This window comes from Budorcas taxicolor, chromosome 5, assembly GCF_023091745.1.
Source record: "Budorcas taxicolor isolate Tak-1 chromosome 5, Takin1.1, whole genome shotgun sequence".
In the NCBI taxonomy this organism is placed as follows: Eukaryota; Metazoa; Chordata; class Mammalia; order Artiodactyla; family Bovidae; genus Budorcas; species Budorcas taxicolor.
In genome coordinates, this window is record NC_068914.1 from 141249887 (window position 1) to 141267626 (window position 17740).

Sequence of the window (17740 nt, forward strand, 5' to 3'; positions counted from 1 at the left end):
CAGCTGTGTTATGTCACTCTCCTTAAAGTGGCTTTCATAAGTTTCTTGGAGAAGGAAATGGCAACCCACTCCAGTATTCTTGCCTGGAGAATCTCATGGACAGAGGAGCCTGGTAGGCTACAGTCCACGGGGTCGCAAAGAGTGGGACACGACTGAGTGACTTCACTTTCACTTTTGTTTTCTGTAGTTTTCTTATCTGGAATTTCATACCTGACTACCAGGTGATATCTGCCTGAAGCTGTCTCTTTGAGTCCCTTTTGTATTCTTTTTACCTCAAAGCGTTTCTTTTAGTCAAACGACATTCTGGACTGCATCTTAACGTGTGTTACTTTTTTTATTCATTTAAATAAATTCCTTTTTCATTCATTTAAATCATTTTCTCTTTTTCTTTGTCAAAATTCTCCTAATTCTTGGAGGTGGATTTGAACTGCTACTTGCTCGAGTTTTTTCTGATGAGCTATAGACCAGAGAAGGGTGCATGTGTGTGGTTGTAATACAAGTGTAGACTACCCCCTCACTTGGATGGTGACCCTTAGCCAGAAGGGGTCTGTTGTGACCTTCTCAGCATGCATGATGTTTTTCATGTGATTTGCTTTTAGCAAGTATGGTCATTGATTGTGGGGATTGAAGTGAGGGTCTGATAGAAGAGTGAAAGTGTATTCCAGTTAAGTTGCCCAACTGTTTGCTCCTTTGTGCTTACTGTTTTAGTTAATGTGCATCTAAGTTGCATAAGCAAACAGTAAAAATGGGCGTTAGAGATGAGCATAAGGCTGTAGCCTTGCAGTTTCCCACTAGTGGCCAGGATATAGAAAGGTCTGTGTTGCTTTTTATTCTGTTGAAAAGTGTGTGATGGTTTGGTCTTTTATTTCCACATATCCTTTTATATTTATTTATTTATTTTTATTTTGAAGTGCTATATTTTGCTAAATTAAATGTAGTCATTTAAGTGTAGCTATTTACTTTTAGGGACTAAAGCATTTTACTAAGAACAACAAAGGGGAAAAACAGCATTTAGAAAACATCTACTACACATCTGATACTGTGCTAATAAGTAAACATTCTTTATTCATTAAATAATTTAGCATGATATGTTCTCCTGTTTTTTGTGTGAGAAATTGCCTTATCTCATGAGTGATAGAGTTTATATGTAAAATCCAAATCTATTGAATTCTGCCAGAAAATTGTTAGATAATCGTAAGAGATGTTCTGTTTTGTTGTGTTTGGCCGAGTCATGAGGCATGCGGGATCTTAGTTCCCCAACCAAATATCGAACCTGTGCCCCCTGAAGTGGAAGCAGAGTCCTAACCGTGGGATCACCAGTGAATTTCCCCATACGTGATTTTTAGAGAGCAAAAGAATGAAGAGTAAATGCTAAAGAGAAAATGCTGGGTTTTGTGAACCAGGAGAATCTTTTGGAATTGTTTCTTTGTTATATTTCTCCCTGTGATTTTCAGTTTTATTCTTTGCCTGTTATCTGAATTCATATTTAATCAGCTATCTTGTGTTTAAATTGTTAATTTGTCAAAATGAACCATCAGGAATGTTGCAAGACACATAACTGAAAAAGCAGAGTTAGTTAATCCTGTAGTATTTTTGAAGTAGAAATTTAGGTTTTATTTTTAAAAACAAGTTCAGTATTGGGCAACTGGTGTATGCATTTAGATCAGCAAGTAAATTTTAACAGAAAGGCCAGTATTTGAGTGTAGTAATCAGCAAAATTAGTGTTAATTTATTAAAAGTAAAATAGCTGATGCAAGACAATACTTAATCTAAGAATAAAATAAAACGTGTTAATGTACTGTACACTTAGAAGAGACTGTTGTTTTAGGGTTCTAAACTACAGACTGTTCCGCAGTCTGTTAGATACTGCCTAATAGGATGATGAACTCCTGTCCCTAATGGAGGAGATAGGTTTCCTGTTCCGTATATGACATTTTGGGTGAGGTAACAGTACATTTTCAGGGAGATGCCTTGGGAAACACTGCAGCATAGACTAATGAGGTCTTAGACCAGAGCTTGCCATATTTGTAATTTTTCTGCAGAAGGTAATAAATAGTAAAGGCATAAGAATTGATTGTCTTGTTAAATGATGTTTTACAGAGAACAACTCAGGAAATCTTGGAAAATCCCCAGCCAGGTTTGAAAAAGGAAAGAGGAACCAGTGAAATGAAGAGTTAGAAAGCAGTCTTTGTATAGAAAAAGAAGTAACATCAGATCCGTGCCATGAAGACCCAGTGTAGAGTTTCAGTGAGTCAAAAGAGGCAAACCTTAACAAAAGCTGAGAAAAAGAAGGAAGTGGTCATTGATCATTTTCAGTAGTTACTTTGTCTGAGGCACACGTTGTCAGCCGGTTGTAGGAAGTGAAGGGACTGAGTGATGTTAGGTAGAGGCAGCAGTTACAGATCACTGTCAAAGAATAAAAACGGAATCTTTCAGCTTTTAAACATCTTTCTAAGATGGTGGAAACTGTTGTGTTAAAGGCAAAAAAGAAGGACTTTATAGAGAGGGGGAAATTGGAGCTACTGGTAAGGAAGGAAATAGTATTGGGAGGAAATTCTTGCAAATCCTCCTTTAGGAGGATACCAGAGTCAAGAGATAGTCTCCATATTATGATGAAAGCAAAAAAGACCAAGTTTTAAAATAAGCTTTTCCTGCCTACAATAACGACTATTCTAAATTATGTTTTTAAATATCTTAATAGGGCTTCCCTGGTGGCTCAGTGATGAGGAATCTGCCTGCCATAGCAGGAGACACGGTTCGACCCCTGGGTTGGGGAGAAGGAAATGGCAGTCCACTCCAGTATTCTTGTCTGGATAAACCCATGAGCAGAGGAACCTGGCAGGGTCGCAAAGAGTCAGACACATCTTAGTGATGAAACAATGAAAAATATTCTAATATACTGTGTTAAAATTTCACATATACTTCTTTTAAATACACATGCATAAGCCTTCCTTCGAAATGCCAGTCTTTTTTTAAATTAGATCTTATATAGGAAAGGTTTTTCACTCTGATCAGAGTTTCCAGGCAGTAAGTAGTAAAATGGGGCCAGAAATTCTTTCTTCGAGCTCTGGTTATAGGAGGAAATCAGGAATGTATTCATTCTCCCAAAGTAGACTGTAGTGTGCATTTTTATATGAATTTAAAATTTGAGCAAGGATAATTTTTATTCATGCACATGGCCAAACTAGGATCTGAGGATAAGAACTGTTCTATACATTTTCATTTCCATTTTTAAGAAGGTTTCTTGAGTGTCTGAGGAAACTGCTCTCCTTTTAAAAATTGTTTTAAAAATATTTATTGAGTTCTTCATCAGACTCTAATCATAGCTATGAACAATGTAATAAGGGAGTAGATGATTTAGGTTCCTGGTATTCTTGAGATGACTTTCTAGTTAGATAAGTAAACAGATTATCAAAAGTGACCACTTAGTCATTTTACTTTTATTAAACATCAAAATAACTTCAAGATAAGCCATAGACATCATGAAATATATCCAGGAATGGTCTGTTGCTAGAAAATGTGAATATAAAAAAATCTAAACTCATGTCTCAAGGAGAAATTATTAACGTTAGAAAGTGTTTAATATTAGGGGTTGGAGTAGTAATTAATTATTTTGAACTGTTTTTTACTTTTAGAAACATTCTGTTTAAAGATAGATTTATTCAGTTGGATTAATAGAAGTCCTGTTGTATCAGATACGAACATTTACTATAATCTCTCTTCCATCAGATATAAATCAATATTTGCAGTTGAAGATATAAGAATATAGCACAATTTTGCTCAGATTTTAAACATTTTGTTTCAAAGAGTTGGCTGTTTTGGGAAGGTCAGCAAATACTTTAAAATTTTTAGAGAGGAGAGAGAAAGATAGTATTTGCTTGTCATTCCATCTAGGCATCAAAGTATTGATTTACATGGAATATAATTTATGGATAAAAAATTAGTACTTGCCTAAGATTGATTATACCTGATACTTCTTTTTAGCTGAGTGGGTGGCAGATGTTTGTATGTACAGGTTTTTAGCCATGGAATGACATTTCTGAAAGCTGATTTGCCTGGCACCCAGACTACTTTTTTTTTTTTTAAGTTTTTATTTATTTATTTGGCTGCACTGAGTTTTAGTTGTTTCTAATGGGATTTTTAGTTGAAGCATGTGAAATTTAGTTCCCTGACCAGGGATTGAACCCAGTTCAGTTCAGTTCAGTCATGCGCTCAGTTGTGTCTGACTCTTTGCGACCCCATGAATCGCAGTACGCCAGGCCTCCCTGTCCATCACCATCTCCCGGAGTTCACTCAGACTCACGTCCATCGAGTCTGTGATGCCATCCAGCCATCTCATCCTGGGTCGTCCCCTTCTCCTCCTGCCCCCAATCCCTCCCAGCATCAGAGTCTTTTCCAGTGAGTCAACTCTTCCCATGAGGTGGCCAAAGTACTGGAGCTTCAGCTTTAGCATCATTCCTTCCAAAGAAATCCCAAGGTTGATCTCCTTCAGAATGGACTGGTTGGATCTCCTTGCAGTCCAAGGGACTCTCAAGAGTCTTCTCCAACACCACAGTTCAAAAGCATCAATTCTTCGGCACTCAGCCTTCACAGTCCAACTCTCACAGCCATACATGACTGCTGGAAAAGCCATAGCCTTGACTAGATGGACCTTAGTCGGCAAAGTAAAGTCTCTGCTTTTGAATATACTATCTAGGTTGGTCATAACTTTTCTTCCAAGGAGTAAGTGTCTTTTATTTGGGAGATCGAAATCTTAGCCAGAGGACCACCAGGGAGATCCCCCAGGCCACTTTAAATGCTAGAAATGTTCTCATTTGGGAACTTGAAAGTTGGTGCTTTGGAAGACTTCCTGTCTTTTAGAGCAGAATATTAATATGTGTGTCTGCAGTGTCAGAGACAGGTTAGATGCCTTTGCCACTTCTAGAGAAATTGCTTCTGTGTGTAATGAAAGTGTCAGGGTGAATTTAATCATGTTACTGTAGATACAGCCTAGTTATTTGAAACTTAGTTGTGGAGAGAGTATCTAGAGTGTCAGACACTTGACAGTTTTGTGATTAGAACCTTAGAGGACTGAGAGATTATTGAGAATCCTATTATGTGTAGTTAAAAAAAATCTTCCAACAGTAAATAAGAAATATACTAAGTAGGAGGAGTCCTAAAAAAGACACCAATTCTATTTACAAGCTGTGTGACCTTATTTGAATGTTTCCTTAGATATTAAAAAGGCAAAACTCTCAGGATAAAGTGTGTCATAAAACAAAATATATACTGATATAATATTCACAAAGGTACACTAATTTGAAGACAGATGGACAAGCAAACTTAAGGTGATAATATTGTACTTTTATTTGGTCATTTAATATAGGAGATGCATACTAAATCTAATGTCAGAATTTCTAGAAGGAAAGTTAATAAGAGAATGGAGAAATAGAAGTTAAATATGAGCCTATATTTAGTCTTTGAAATCATTCTTATTAAATCAGCATGTTGTCATTTTGTGACAGCATTGTAATAGAAATAACTAAGATCTCTTGGATTTTGACAAAAGCGTGGTTGATTTTTGTTGTTTTTTATATATAGAGAGAATAAGTACACATCTTTTCCTCTTCCTTCTCTTTAAACTTAAACTTGAAGGTTATGAATACCGATGGGACTGGGAGACGAGTGCTCGTGGAAGACAAAATCCCCCACATATTTGGGTTTACCTTGTTGGGGGACTATGTCTACTGGACTGACTGGCAGAGGCGGAGCATCGAAAGAGTACACAAACGAAGTGCAGAGCGGGAGGTCATCATAGATCAGCTCCCTGACCTCATGGGCCTGAAGGCCACAAATGTTCATCGAGTCATTGGTAGGTAATTGCACAGTTCTCTTAGAGGATGAACCAGGAATGAGAAAAGTTATAGTTAGCAGCCTATAACGTCAGCAGTGTAAATTGTTGATGTTTTGAGGGGATGTAAAAATCATCTGTTAAGCCTTCTATAATGAGAAATGGACCTTTTTTTTTCTCTCTTTTAAGGAGATTATTGAATTTGTTGAAGCTCACAAAGTTAATAAATTCTTTGTGGTACAAGTACATTTTACATTTTTCTTAAAAATTTGTTGCCTTTCACTTCGTATCCCGTGGTGTTTCATAGTGGCTAAGTCAAGGAAGACAGTGAACATTTTTTAGACAATTACCTTATTTCCAAGGCTATATCAGTCAACTTCCTTCCACATCCCATGGTCAAACCCAAATAAACGTCCCAGGAAGAAATACTCCAAATCACTTTCTTCTGGCTCCTGAAACCTCCAGACCAGTTTTCAGCATATCACCAAGTTCAGTGATACTTGTGAATGACCCAGTGCTGGGTACCATCTAGGTATCCATGAATAATTTTTGAATCAAGTTTCTTTAAAAGTGTTTATCCAGGGACAAATGAGAACTCAAGTCATTGGATCGATTGGCAAGGATGGATCTTTAAATGTTGGTTCAATACTGGCTGCATAGTTTGAATTGAAGGGCTAAACTTAACACCCAAACACTGTCAGAAAAAGAACTATTGTATGAATAATGCAGTTTGCTTAAAGCTTCCTATGGGTACACAGGAAAGTAATTTTGTCATACGTTTATTCCCAGTTGATCAGCACGAGAGTTTTGACCTGCTCTGTTTTCAGTTCAGTCACTCAGTTGTGTCCCAACTCTTTGCGACCCCATGAACCGCAGCACGCTAGGCCTCCCTGTCCATCACCAACTCCCGGAGTCCACCCAAACCTATGTCTATTGAGTCGGTGATGCCATCCAACCATCTCATTCTCTGTTGTCTGCCCCCTTCTCCTCCTGCCCTCAATCTTTCCCAGCAACAGGGTCTTTTCACAAGAGTCAGCTCTTCGCATCAGGTGGCCAAAGTATTGGAGTTTCAGCTTCAACATCAGTCCTTCCAATGAACAACCAGGACTGATCTCCTTTAGGATGGACTGATAGGATCTCCTTGCAGTCCAAGGGACTTTCAAGAGTCTTCTCCAACACCACAGTTCAAAGGCATCAATTCTTTGGCGCTCAGCTTTCTTTATAGTCCAACTCTCACATCCATACATGACCACTGGAAAACCATAGCCTTGACTAGATGGACCTTTGTTGACAAAGTAATGTCTCTGGTTTTTAATATGCTGTCTGGGTTGGTGATAACTTTCCTTCCAAGGAGTAAGCGTCTTTTAATTTCATGGCTGCAGTCACCATCTGCAGTGATTTTGGAGCCCCCCAAAATAAAGTCAGCCTCTCTTTCCACTGTTTCCCCATCTAATTGCCATGAAGTGATGGGACCGGATGCCATGATCTTCGTTTTCTGAATGTTGAGCTTTAAGCCAACTTTTTCACTCTCTTTCACTTTCACCAAGAGGCCGTTTAATTCTTTACTTTCTGCCATAACGGTGGTGTCATCTGCATATCTGAGGCTACTGATATTTCCCCCAGCAATCTTGATTCCAGCTGTGCTTCCTCCAGCCCAGCATTTCTCGTGATGTACTCTGCATATAAGTTAAATAAGTAGGGTGACAATATACAGCCTTGACGTACTCCTTTTCCTATTTGGAACCAGTCTGTTGTTCCATGTCCAGTTCTAACGGTTGCTTCCTGACCTGCTCCATTTTCAGATTGGGCCAATTCACTGCTCCTGGGAGGTCACCATACTGCCACCAACTTAGTCAGACACCCAGTCAGCCTAGTGCAGCTCCAGTCAGAACTCATGGGCTAGAACCATCCTGCTCAGCCTCTGGCGTAGCTGGGACTGCAGGCCTGCACACTATGCCTGGCCTTTTATTCCCTATTAATCCTCATAATACTTGTTTGTGAGATTAGAACTGAAACTCTAGATTTGGGAGCAAATATAATCCTATGTCTTTGTCAAACAAATGTTAGTCATTTAAATTGAAAATGTGTTGATTATGTCAATTGTGTATCCTTTTATAATGAATTTGTATTTTAGGTTCCAACCCCTGTGCTGAGGATAATGGGGGATGTAGCCATCTCTGCCTCTATAGACCCCAGGGCCTTCGCTGTGCCTGCCCCATTGGCTTTGAACTCATCAGTGACATGAAGACCTGCATTGTCCCAGAGGCTTTCCTTCTGTTTTCACGAAGAGCTGACATCAGGAGAATTTCTTTGGAAACTAATAATAATAATGTGGCCATTCCACTCACTGGTGTCAAAGAAGCTTCTGCTTTGGATTTTGACGTGACAGACAACCGGATTTACTGGACTGATATATCACTCAAGGTTAGCCAAAGAATTGGAATATTAAAACTGGGGACTAATTGGGAGAGCTTCAAGAATGTCTGAGTCTTCATGCTGTTACCAGCTTCCTTCATTACTTAATAGGCAAGAGTTCAACAAAAAACCCTTAACGTTTTAAAAGAAGCCAAGGAGAAGGCCCACTCAGTATTTTGTTAAGTATCTCTAGTGTTTTTATTGCAAGATAGTTTGAGTATTCTAAATCTGCAAGACATGATCTTCCTCTGCTTCATTCTGTCTGAATACGTAAGTGACGTTTTCCTCAGCTAGAGAGTAATAAGCACTTGTGTGCTTCACAAATGGCTTATAGAGACTTGACTCTTAATTCATTAAAGTTTTTTGGCACCTGACTGAGGTAGAAAATGCCAATTATGAGTTATAGCATACCTTCTCTCCCCCACCCCTCCCATCCCTAGAATAAATATTGACAAGCTTACTGAGTCAGTAAGGAGGAGCTCTTGACCAGGAAATCTGGAGTATAATTCTTCCTTCTTCTAGATTCTTTTGGACCTGTTTTAGATAGCTTATGTAAAACTTTGTCTAATATGCAAAAATCGTGTTAGAGCCAGAGTTAGACTGTAATGGTGGCCAGTAAAATCTGTTAAATGAGTGAGTAAATAAATGCTTTATTATGTGGGCTTGTGAGTTTCCTCATCTTGAAAGCAGAGATGCTTTTGTGAGCATTAAATGAGAAAATATATGTACACCAAGCACTTAGGATGGTACTTTCTATGAAGTAGGAGCTATTATTAATAGCTTAAATTATGACTGTTTTAATTTTTAGGTGATTCATAGCTATAATGGTAATGATATGAGTAGTGTCATATGCATTTTATAAGGTATAAGGTTGTTGAGCTCTTCCTCAGTTAATGCAATGACTTCGCATACTCTCAGGCACCTTTAGGAAGCTCTGTGGTTGTTAGTCGCTCAGTCATGTCTGACTCTTTGCAACCCCACAGACTGTAGCCCGTCAGGCAGGAATACTGGAGTGAGTTGCTGTTCCCTTCTTCAGGGAGTCTTCCCCACCCAGAGGCCGAACTTGGGCCCCTTACAATGCAGACAGATTGTTTACCATCTGAGCCACCAGGTTGGAAGTCAGGAAACTGGCAACCAGTTAAAAGTCCACAATACTCTGGTCACATCTTTTTCACTTGATTACTAATAATAAGTTTTATAAGAATAGTCACTCCACTGTATTACTAGAATAAATTTCTGGTTCTTAAGACTTTGAAAAATTTCTCCCTGAATTGACAATAAAACTTGAGGTCGCAGTTGTGTTCATTGGAGGTTAATGTCATTTTTTTTTTTTTCCTGTGCTCATAAAATAGGTGAATTGTATTGAGAAACTGTGCCTTTGGCTCTTCTGTATCTTCCCTTAAAATCTTAGGGTTTGGTACCTAAGCCGTGTGACGTTGTTAATCTTATTTCTGCAGACTATCAGCAGAGCCTTTATGAATGGCAGTGCCCTGGAACACGTGGTAGAATTTGGCTTAGATTATCCAGAAGGCATGGCCGTAGACTGGCTTGGGAAGAACTTGTACTGGGCAGACACGGGAACCAATCGAATTGAGGTGTCAAAGTTGGATGGGCAGCACCGACAAGTTTTGGTGTGGAAAGACCTAGATAGTCCTAGAGCTCTTGCGTTGGACCCCGCTGAAGGGTAAACAGCTTTTCATATCCGTTCTTTGCAACTGTATTGCACATGGCCTAGTTATGGATTGTATTCTTGATGTCTTTAAATCATGCTTTTTGGGGAGCTGACAGGTAAATCAACGTTTTATCTTAAAATCATTAGTTGAGATTTCACTGATTTAGAATAAATAATTAGCTAAATTTTACTTTTGTCATTATTAGCATTAGGTGAATAAAAATTAGTGAAATGACTTATTAGTTAAATATTAATGATTGTATTTATATGCTAAGTAGACAGCCTTTTGAAAGGTGTCATGAAATCTATTTGCTTGCACTCTCTCCCAAGTTATACCAGATTCTAAACCTGTGAAAGTAAACCCACTGAAATAATGTGTGCCAAGAAATAACTACATTAAAAGGCTCTACTTTAGAATGTTCATTAATTCAAAAATGGATACTTGGTTATTATTATAAACTTGGAGAAACTTCGATATTAAACAGTGAACTTGCTGATAAATTTATGTACAATATGACATGTTTTTCAAGGATAGATGATCGTTCTTACATGATTTAGCAGGTTTTAAAAAGAGATCTGTATAGTCAAGGCTACAGTCTTCACAGTGGTCACATATGGTCTTGAGAGCTGGACTGTAAAGAAGGCAGAATGCCAAAGAATTCATGCCTTCAAACTGTGGTGCTGGAGAAGACTCCTGAAAGTCCCTTGATCAGCAAGGAGATCAAACCAGTCAATCTTAAGGGAAATCAACTCTGAATACTCATTGGAAGGACTGATACTGAAGCTGAGGCTCCAGTATTTTGGTCATCTGATGCGAACAGCTGGCTCATTGTAAAAGTCCCTGATGCTGGAAAAGATTGTGGGCAGAAGGAGAGGAGGGTGTCAGAGGATGAGATGGCTGGATGGCATCACTGATGCAATGAACATGAACTTGGGCAAACTCTGGGAGATGGTGAGGGACTGGGAGGCCTGGTGTGCTGCAGTCCATGGGGTCGCAAAGAATTGGACACAACTGGACGACTGAACAACAGCAACAAAACAATCCATCATGTAAGAAAGCTGAATTTTGAAGAATAACTCCATTTTAAAAAGCAGAAGTTAACCTTGTGAACATAGCAGCACATTGACCATGGCCATATTGCAGAGTTGTTTCCCTGAATCAGTCAATTCCCTGGTTAGCTTGCTGGCCATGTAGTTAGAAAGTCATACCAAAGGCACTATCTCTGTGCTGACATGTTGTGATTAGTTTATGGTGATTTTTACTCTAGCTATTAGTTACCAGACAGATAAATTTAGTAGTTGGGACAAAGGACTCTAGTTTACGTGGCTGCTGGCAACTGTGACGTTTTTCCCACAGTTGTTTTCTCTTTGGCTCTTGGGATGTACTCGTGCCTGTTAGCTGACAAGTACAAATGCAAACAAAGCCCAAGACAACTTGAGTTTTCAGAAAAATGTGTTTATACATTGCTACCAAGTCAACCATCAGCCGATGGGCTGGTGAATCAATGTCTCCTTTGAGTAGTTGATGAGACCTGGCATGTGGAGAACTTTCCTAGACCCAGTATTCAAAGCGTCTTGAAACTAGCACTACTGGTTCAGTCCAAAAGGCATTTGGCTGAGAATTACCTTCTAGTTCTAGCTCTGCCATATGCCTGGCTTGAAGACATTAGACAGATCAGTTGCACTTCTTGTTGGACCTTGTCATCCTCATCTGCAAAAGTCTGTACTGTGCGGTTGCTCTACAGTTAATGTGAAAAACCCAAAAGAGTACATTCACAGGGACTGTAGTAGTAGTGTTCATTGCTCAGCTGACACACTAAGGGATGTGTGCGATTCAGTAGTATGTTACCTTGGACAATGTGACCAAATGCATTTCAAACTTTGCTTTTAAACTTCAGTTCACAGTTGTTAAGTTGTACCTTTGATGTACTGCAGCAACTTGGTTTTTGGGAGAGTGATTTACACAAATCAGAAAGTAAGTTTTAAAAATTTAAAAACTCGAATTACTTGTCTTCAGAAATACATGTATTTTGTTCTGAAGTGAGTCAAATTCTGAGACCAGCACTTTAATCCTTTGCTATCTTCTTTTTGAATATTAGTTTTATAAATGCAAGTGCTGCAATAAGGAAACCATGGGTTTGTTTCCAATTCCTAGGTTTTGGATGGAACAGATTCATTGGAAACACTAAGGAAAGCTGACTCACTTCCTTTTTAGGATATGAGAAAAAATATTTAGTTGAGACTGCCAATGTAATTGAAAAAAATTAATAGCTTTGATTTTGCTTTGCCAATTTCCTTGATTTAGTGTATATTTTCTTTAAATTTACTTAGTTACTATATATGAATATGATCATTTCTCCCAAGTAATCAAAAATGAAATGTTAAATATCCATTGGTTTGAATTTAGATTTATGTATTGGACTGAATGGGGTGGAAAACCTAAAATAGACAGAGCTGCCATGGATGGAAGTGAACGTACTACGCTAGTTCCCAATGTGGGACGAGCAAACGGCTTAACCATTGATTATGCTAAAAGGAGGCTTTATTGGACAGACCTGGACACCAACTTAATAGAGTCTTCAAATATGCTTGGTAAGCTGTATTCTTTTTTTTTTTTTTTTTTTGTTCAGAGGGATAGTATATAATCCTTTCTGTGAAAAAAATCAGTGGCTGCTGTTTACCATAGGTTAGATATGATACTGTTAATAAAACTTCATATGAATGTCTAGGTTCATCCTCTGTCTCACATGGTATCCTATTTATTAATAGTGGGCCAAGGACTTGGATTCATATCTCTTTAATATGTGGAAATTTCATTACTGTTGGGCTTATAATGAAATTTATAACTCCCTGGATATTTCTGAAGTGACTTTTTGTAGCAGTAAAATAAATATATACATTTCCATCTTTTTATGGAAGGAAAAAGAGTTGAACTGTAGACCTTTATGGAGGGAAATAAGACCACAATCAAAATAGACCATCTACATGAGTTTAAACAAACTCAGTGATTTTTAAAACAAAAAAATATTAGTTTGAGTTGTAGGGTCAGACTGCAGATGGATTGATTTCAGAAGACTTGTCTGGTTTGAGAATTGCTTTTGAAGGAATTTTTCTACTTTAAATTGCTTACAAAAGTAATGTTTCAAATGTTACCTTTTCTTTTTCTTTGCCAACAAGACTCACTTTTTCACACATTACATCTTTCTGCATCTCCCCTGTCTGCTGCCTTTCTGAAAACAGGACTCAACCGAGAAGTTATAGCAGATGACTTGCCTCATCCTTTTGGCTTAACTCAGTACCAAGATTACATCTACTGGACGGACTGGAGCCGACGCAGCATTGAGCGTGCCAACAAAACTAGTGGCCAAAACCGCACCATCATTCAAGGCCACTTGGACTATGTGATGGACATCCTCGTGTTTCACTCCTCACGGCAGGCAGGGTGGAACGAGTGTGCTTCCAGCAACGGGCACTGCTCCCACCTCTGCCTGGCCGTGCCAGTTGGAGGTTTCGTTTGTGGATGCCCTGCCCACTACTCTCTGAATGCTGACAATAGGACTTGCAGTGGTAAGCTGCATTCTCCCCTCAGTGCAAACTACAGTTAGAGAAGGAAGCGTGCTTTTGAGAACACTGTGGTTCATATTCTTTCCAGAGGGAGAAGTTGTCAAAGTCCAGAGTTGATCGTTTGTTTGTATAAAAGAGAAGGACTGAAAGTGAAAAAGTGCAAGTTTTTCAGTAATAACTGGTTGATGTTATGGAAAAATTGATATTATAGGAAAAGTAAGTATTTTATCCTTGGGGATTAAGCATGAATAGCAAAATTTGCATAGCTTCTTTGAGAGAACATGCACGTGTGCTAGACATAATTCATATTTATTCATGTGAAGGAAGGAAAGAACAGTACAAATAGTACAACAAAGAGACTCTACAAACTATGCTTGTCCTTTGAAATTCACAGAATAGGTGAAAGAGGAAAAATGTAAGTGTGCAAGAGGCCAGGCTTATGAGTAAATGTAGCCAGTATGAAACAATAGTAAGTAGATGGAGAGGCAAGCTAGAGAGCACAGGCTCTGAACACAGTGAGTGGTTGCCGCCTTATTCTAGCTAATGGTAGCAGGTCGTCTCATCCAGCCCATAAATCTGGGTTCACACGCACAAAGACACACACACACACTCTGCTTGGAACGCCAGGACACAGTGTATGACGAAACATTGTTGGCTTGGGGAATCCTGATTTATGACTCAGATGTATGTGAACGTCCATGTCTTTTGGATACACAAGAACAAATTAGAAATTGGTAGATACGATAAAGAAATAGAGAATTAGATCAGGAAAAGTAGATTTGTAGGAGAAACGTAGGGTATGGTTCACTATGTTAGAAGGTAACAATTGCTGTAGGATATTGGATATAATGAATGACTGAAATTACTTTATTCTGTGCCTGAAAGTATAGGAGGTCACATAGGCAAGGATTTAGTGTGTTCTCACACAAGGCATAGTTCTGAAAAAGAAAGAACATCAATTTATAGTTGACTGATTTGGAGTCTCTGTCACACATTCGTTTGTGTTTACTTAAAGCAAGTCAGAGATTTTTTTAAGCCTTTTGATTTTTCTTATTTGGACAGTGGGAATAGTAATAGTAACTACCTTGTAGGATTGCTGTGAAAATTGAATAAAGTATAGCATGATTTGATTGCTCTGGAGAATGTATTTGAGGAGGAAAATAAGTGGGAGCAGGTAAGTCAGTCAGACTGCTGTGATAATGCAGGTCAGTTTGAACTGAAGTGGTGGAAGTTGTAGAGAGATGTTGATGGGTTCAGGATGTATTTTGAATGAACCGAACTTGGTAATGGATAGTATATGAAGAGGGAGAAGAGGGAGGAAGCAGGATGATGCCTAGATTTTTGATTTGAGCAGTTGATAATAAATGGGAAAGATTAATTTTCAAGAACAATTAAAAAGTAATTTTAGTCATGTTTATGTGGATTATCCTATGGGAAATAGAAACATTAAATAGGTAATTAGATAGAGGAATCTCTAGCTCAGAGAAGAAGGGGCATAAGTTTTAGAAATGCCAGCATGTATTTAAAATGGGCACTTAGGGAGAAGGTGTATACCTGGCGGTACTTTGAGCATTCTTTGGCATTGCCTTTCTTTGGAATTGGAATGAAAACTGACCTTTTCCAGTCCTGTGGACACTGCTGAGTTTTCCAAACTTGAGGGCATATTGAGTGCAGCACTTTCACAGCATCATCTTTCAGGATTTGAAAGAGCTCAACTGGAATTCCATCACCTCCACTAGCTTTGTTCATAGTGATGCTTTCTAAGGCCCACTTGACTTCACATTCCAGGATGTCTGGCTCTAGATTAGTGATCACATCATGATGATTATCTGGGTCGTGAAGATCTTTTTTGTACAGTTCTTCCCGTGTATTCTTGCCACCTCTTCTTAATATCTTCTGCTTCTGTTAGGTCCAGACCATTTCTGTCCTTTATTGAGCCCATCTTTGCATGAAATGTTCCCTTGGTATCTCTAATTGTCTTGAAGAGATCTCTAGTCTTTTCCATTCTGCTGTTTTCCTCTATTTCTTTGTATTGATCACTGAAGAAGGCTTTCTTATCTCTTCTTGCTATTCTTTGGAACTCTGCCTTCAGATGCTTATATCTTTCCTTTTCTCCTTGGCTTTTTGCCTCTCTTCTTTTCACAGCTATTTGTAAGGCCTCCCCAGACAGCCATTTTGCTTGTTTGCATTTCTTTTCCATGGGGATGGTCTTGATCCCTGTCTCCTGTACAGTGTCACGAACCTCAGTCCATAGTTCATCAGGCACTCTGTCTATCAGATCTAGGCCCTTAAATCTATTTCTCACTTCCACTGTATAATCATAAGGGATTTGATTTAGGTCATACCTGAATGGTCTAGCGGTTTTCCCTACTTTCTTCAATTTCAGTCTGAATTTGGTAATAAGGAGTTCATGATCTGAGCCACAGTCATCTCCTGGTCTTGTTTTTGTTGACTGTATAGAGCTGCTCCATCTTTGGCTGCAGAGAATATAATCAATCTGATTTTGGTGTTGACCATCTGGTGATGTCCATGTGTAGTCTTCTCTTGTGTTGTTGGAAGAGGGTGTTTGCTATGACCAGTGCATTTTCTTGGCAAAACTCTATTAGTCTTTGCCCTGCTTCATTCCGCATTCCAAGGCCAAATTTGCCTGTTACTCCAGGTATTTCTTGACTTCCTACTTTAGCATTCTAGTCCCCTATAATGAAAAGGACATCTTTTTTGGGTGTTAGTTCTAAAAGGTCTTGTAGGTCTTCATAAAACCGTTCAACTTCAGCTTCTTCAGTGTTACTGGTTGGGGCATAGACTTGGATAACTGTGATATTGAATGGTTTGCCTTGGAGATAAACAGAGATCATTCTGTTGTTTTTGAGATTGCATCCAAGTACTGCATTTTGGACTCTTTTGTTGACCATGATGGCTGTTTCATTCTCCAAGCCAGAGTTCAGCAATACGTGAACCGTGAACTCCCTGATGTTCAAGCTGGTTTTAGAAAAGGCAGAGGAACCAGAGATCAAATTGCCAACATCCGCTGGATCATGGAAAAAGCAAGAGAGTTCCAGAAAAACATCTATTTCTGCTTTATTGACTATGCCAAAGCCTTTGACTGTGTGGATCACAATAAACTGTGGAAAATTCTGAAAGAGATGGAAATACCAGACTACCTAACCTGCCTCTTGAGAAATCTGTATGCAGGTCAGGAAGCAATAGTTAGAACTGGACATGGAACAACAGACTGGTTCTAAATAGGAAAAGGAGTACATCAAGGCTGTATATTGTCACCCTGCTTATTTAACTTCTATGCAGAGTACATCATGAGAAACGCTGGACTGGAAGAAACACAAGCTAGAATCAAGATTGCTGGGAGAAATATCAGTAACCTCAGATATGCAGATGACACCACCCTTATGGCAGAAAGTGAAGAGGGACTAAAAAGCCTCTTGATGAAAGTGAAAGAGGAGAGTGAAACAGTTGGCTTAAAGCTCAACATTCAGAAAACGAAGATCACGGCATCTGGGCTCATCACTTCATGGGAAATAGATGGGGAAACAGTAGAAACAGTGTCAGACTTTTATTTTTTGGGGCTCCAAAATCACTGCAGATGGTGACTGCAGCCATGAAAGTAAAAGATGCTTACTCCTTGGAAGAAAAGTTATGACCAACCTAGATAGCATATTCAAAAGCAGAGACATTACTTTGCCGACTAAGGTCTGTCTAGTCAAGGCTATGGTTTTTCCTGTGGTCACGTATGGATGTGAGAGTTGGACTGTGAAGAAGGCTGAGCGCCGAAGAATTGATGCTTTTGAACTGTGATGTTGGAGAAGACTCTTGAGAGTCCCTTGGACTGCAAGGAGATCCAACCAGTCCATTCTGAAGGAGATCAACCTTGGGATTTCTTTGGAAGGAATGATGCTAAAGCTGAAGCTCCAGTACTTTGGCCACCTCATGCGGAGAGTTGACTCATTGGAAAAGACTCTGATGCTGGGAGGGATTGGGGGCAGGAGGAGAAGGGGACGACCGAGGATGAGATGGCTGGATGGCATCATGGACTCGATGGATGTGATTCTGAGTGAACTCCAGGAGGTGGTGATGGACAGGGAGGCCTGGCGTGCTGCGATTCATGGAGTTGCAAAGAGTCAGACATGAATGAGTGACTGAACTGAACTGAACTGTATACCTGGCCGTCAGCAAACCTTTTCTTTAATGAGCCAGGGAGTGAATATTTAGGCTTCGTGAAGCCTATGGTCTCTCACATACCTCTT

At 39.1% G+C, this 17740-nt stretch overlaps 1 protein-coding gene across 1 annotated transcript in view; it reads left to right on the forward strand.

Annotated features, from left to right (window-relative positions):
* The window catches only part of LRP6 (LDL receptor related protein 6), a 168707-nt gene that overhangs the window by 115166 nt on the left and 35801 nt on the right, over positions 1-17740 (forward strand). Inside the window, exons 8-12 of the mRNA XM_052640462.1 lie at positions 5635-5851; positions 7965-8254; positions 9703-9929; positions 12325-12509; positions 13158-13484. Of these exons, the coding sequence (XP_052496422.1) occupies positions 5635-5851; positions 7965-8254; positions 9703-9929; positions 12325-12509; positions 13158-13484 (1246 nt within the window). The remainder of the gene's footprint in view (positions 1-5634; positions 5852-7964; positions 8255-9702; positions 9930-12324; positions 12510-13157; positions 13485-17740) is intronic.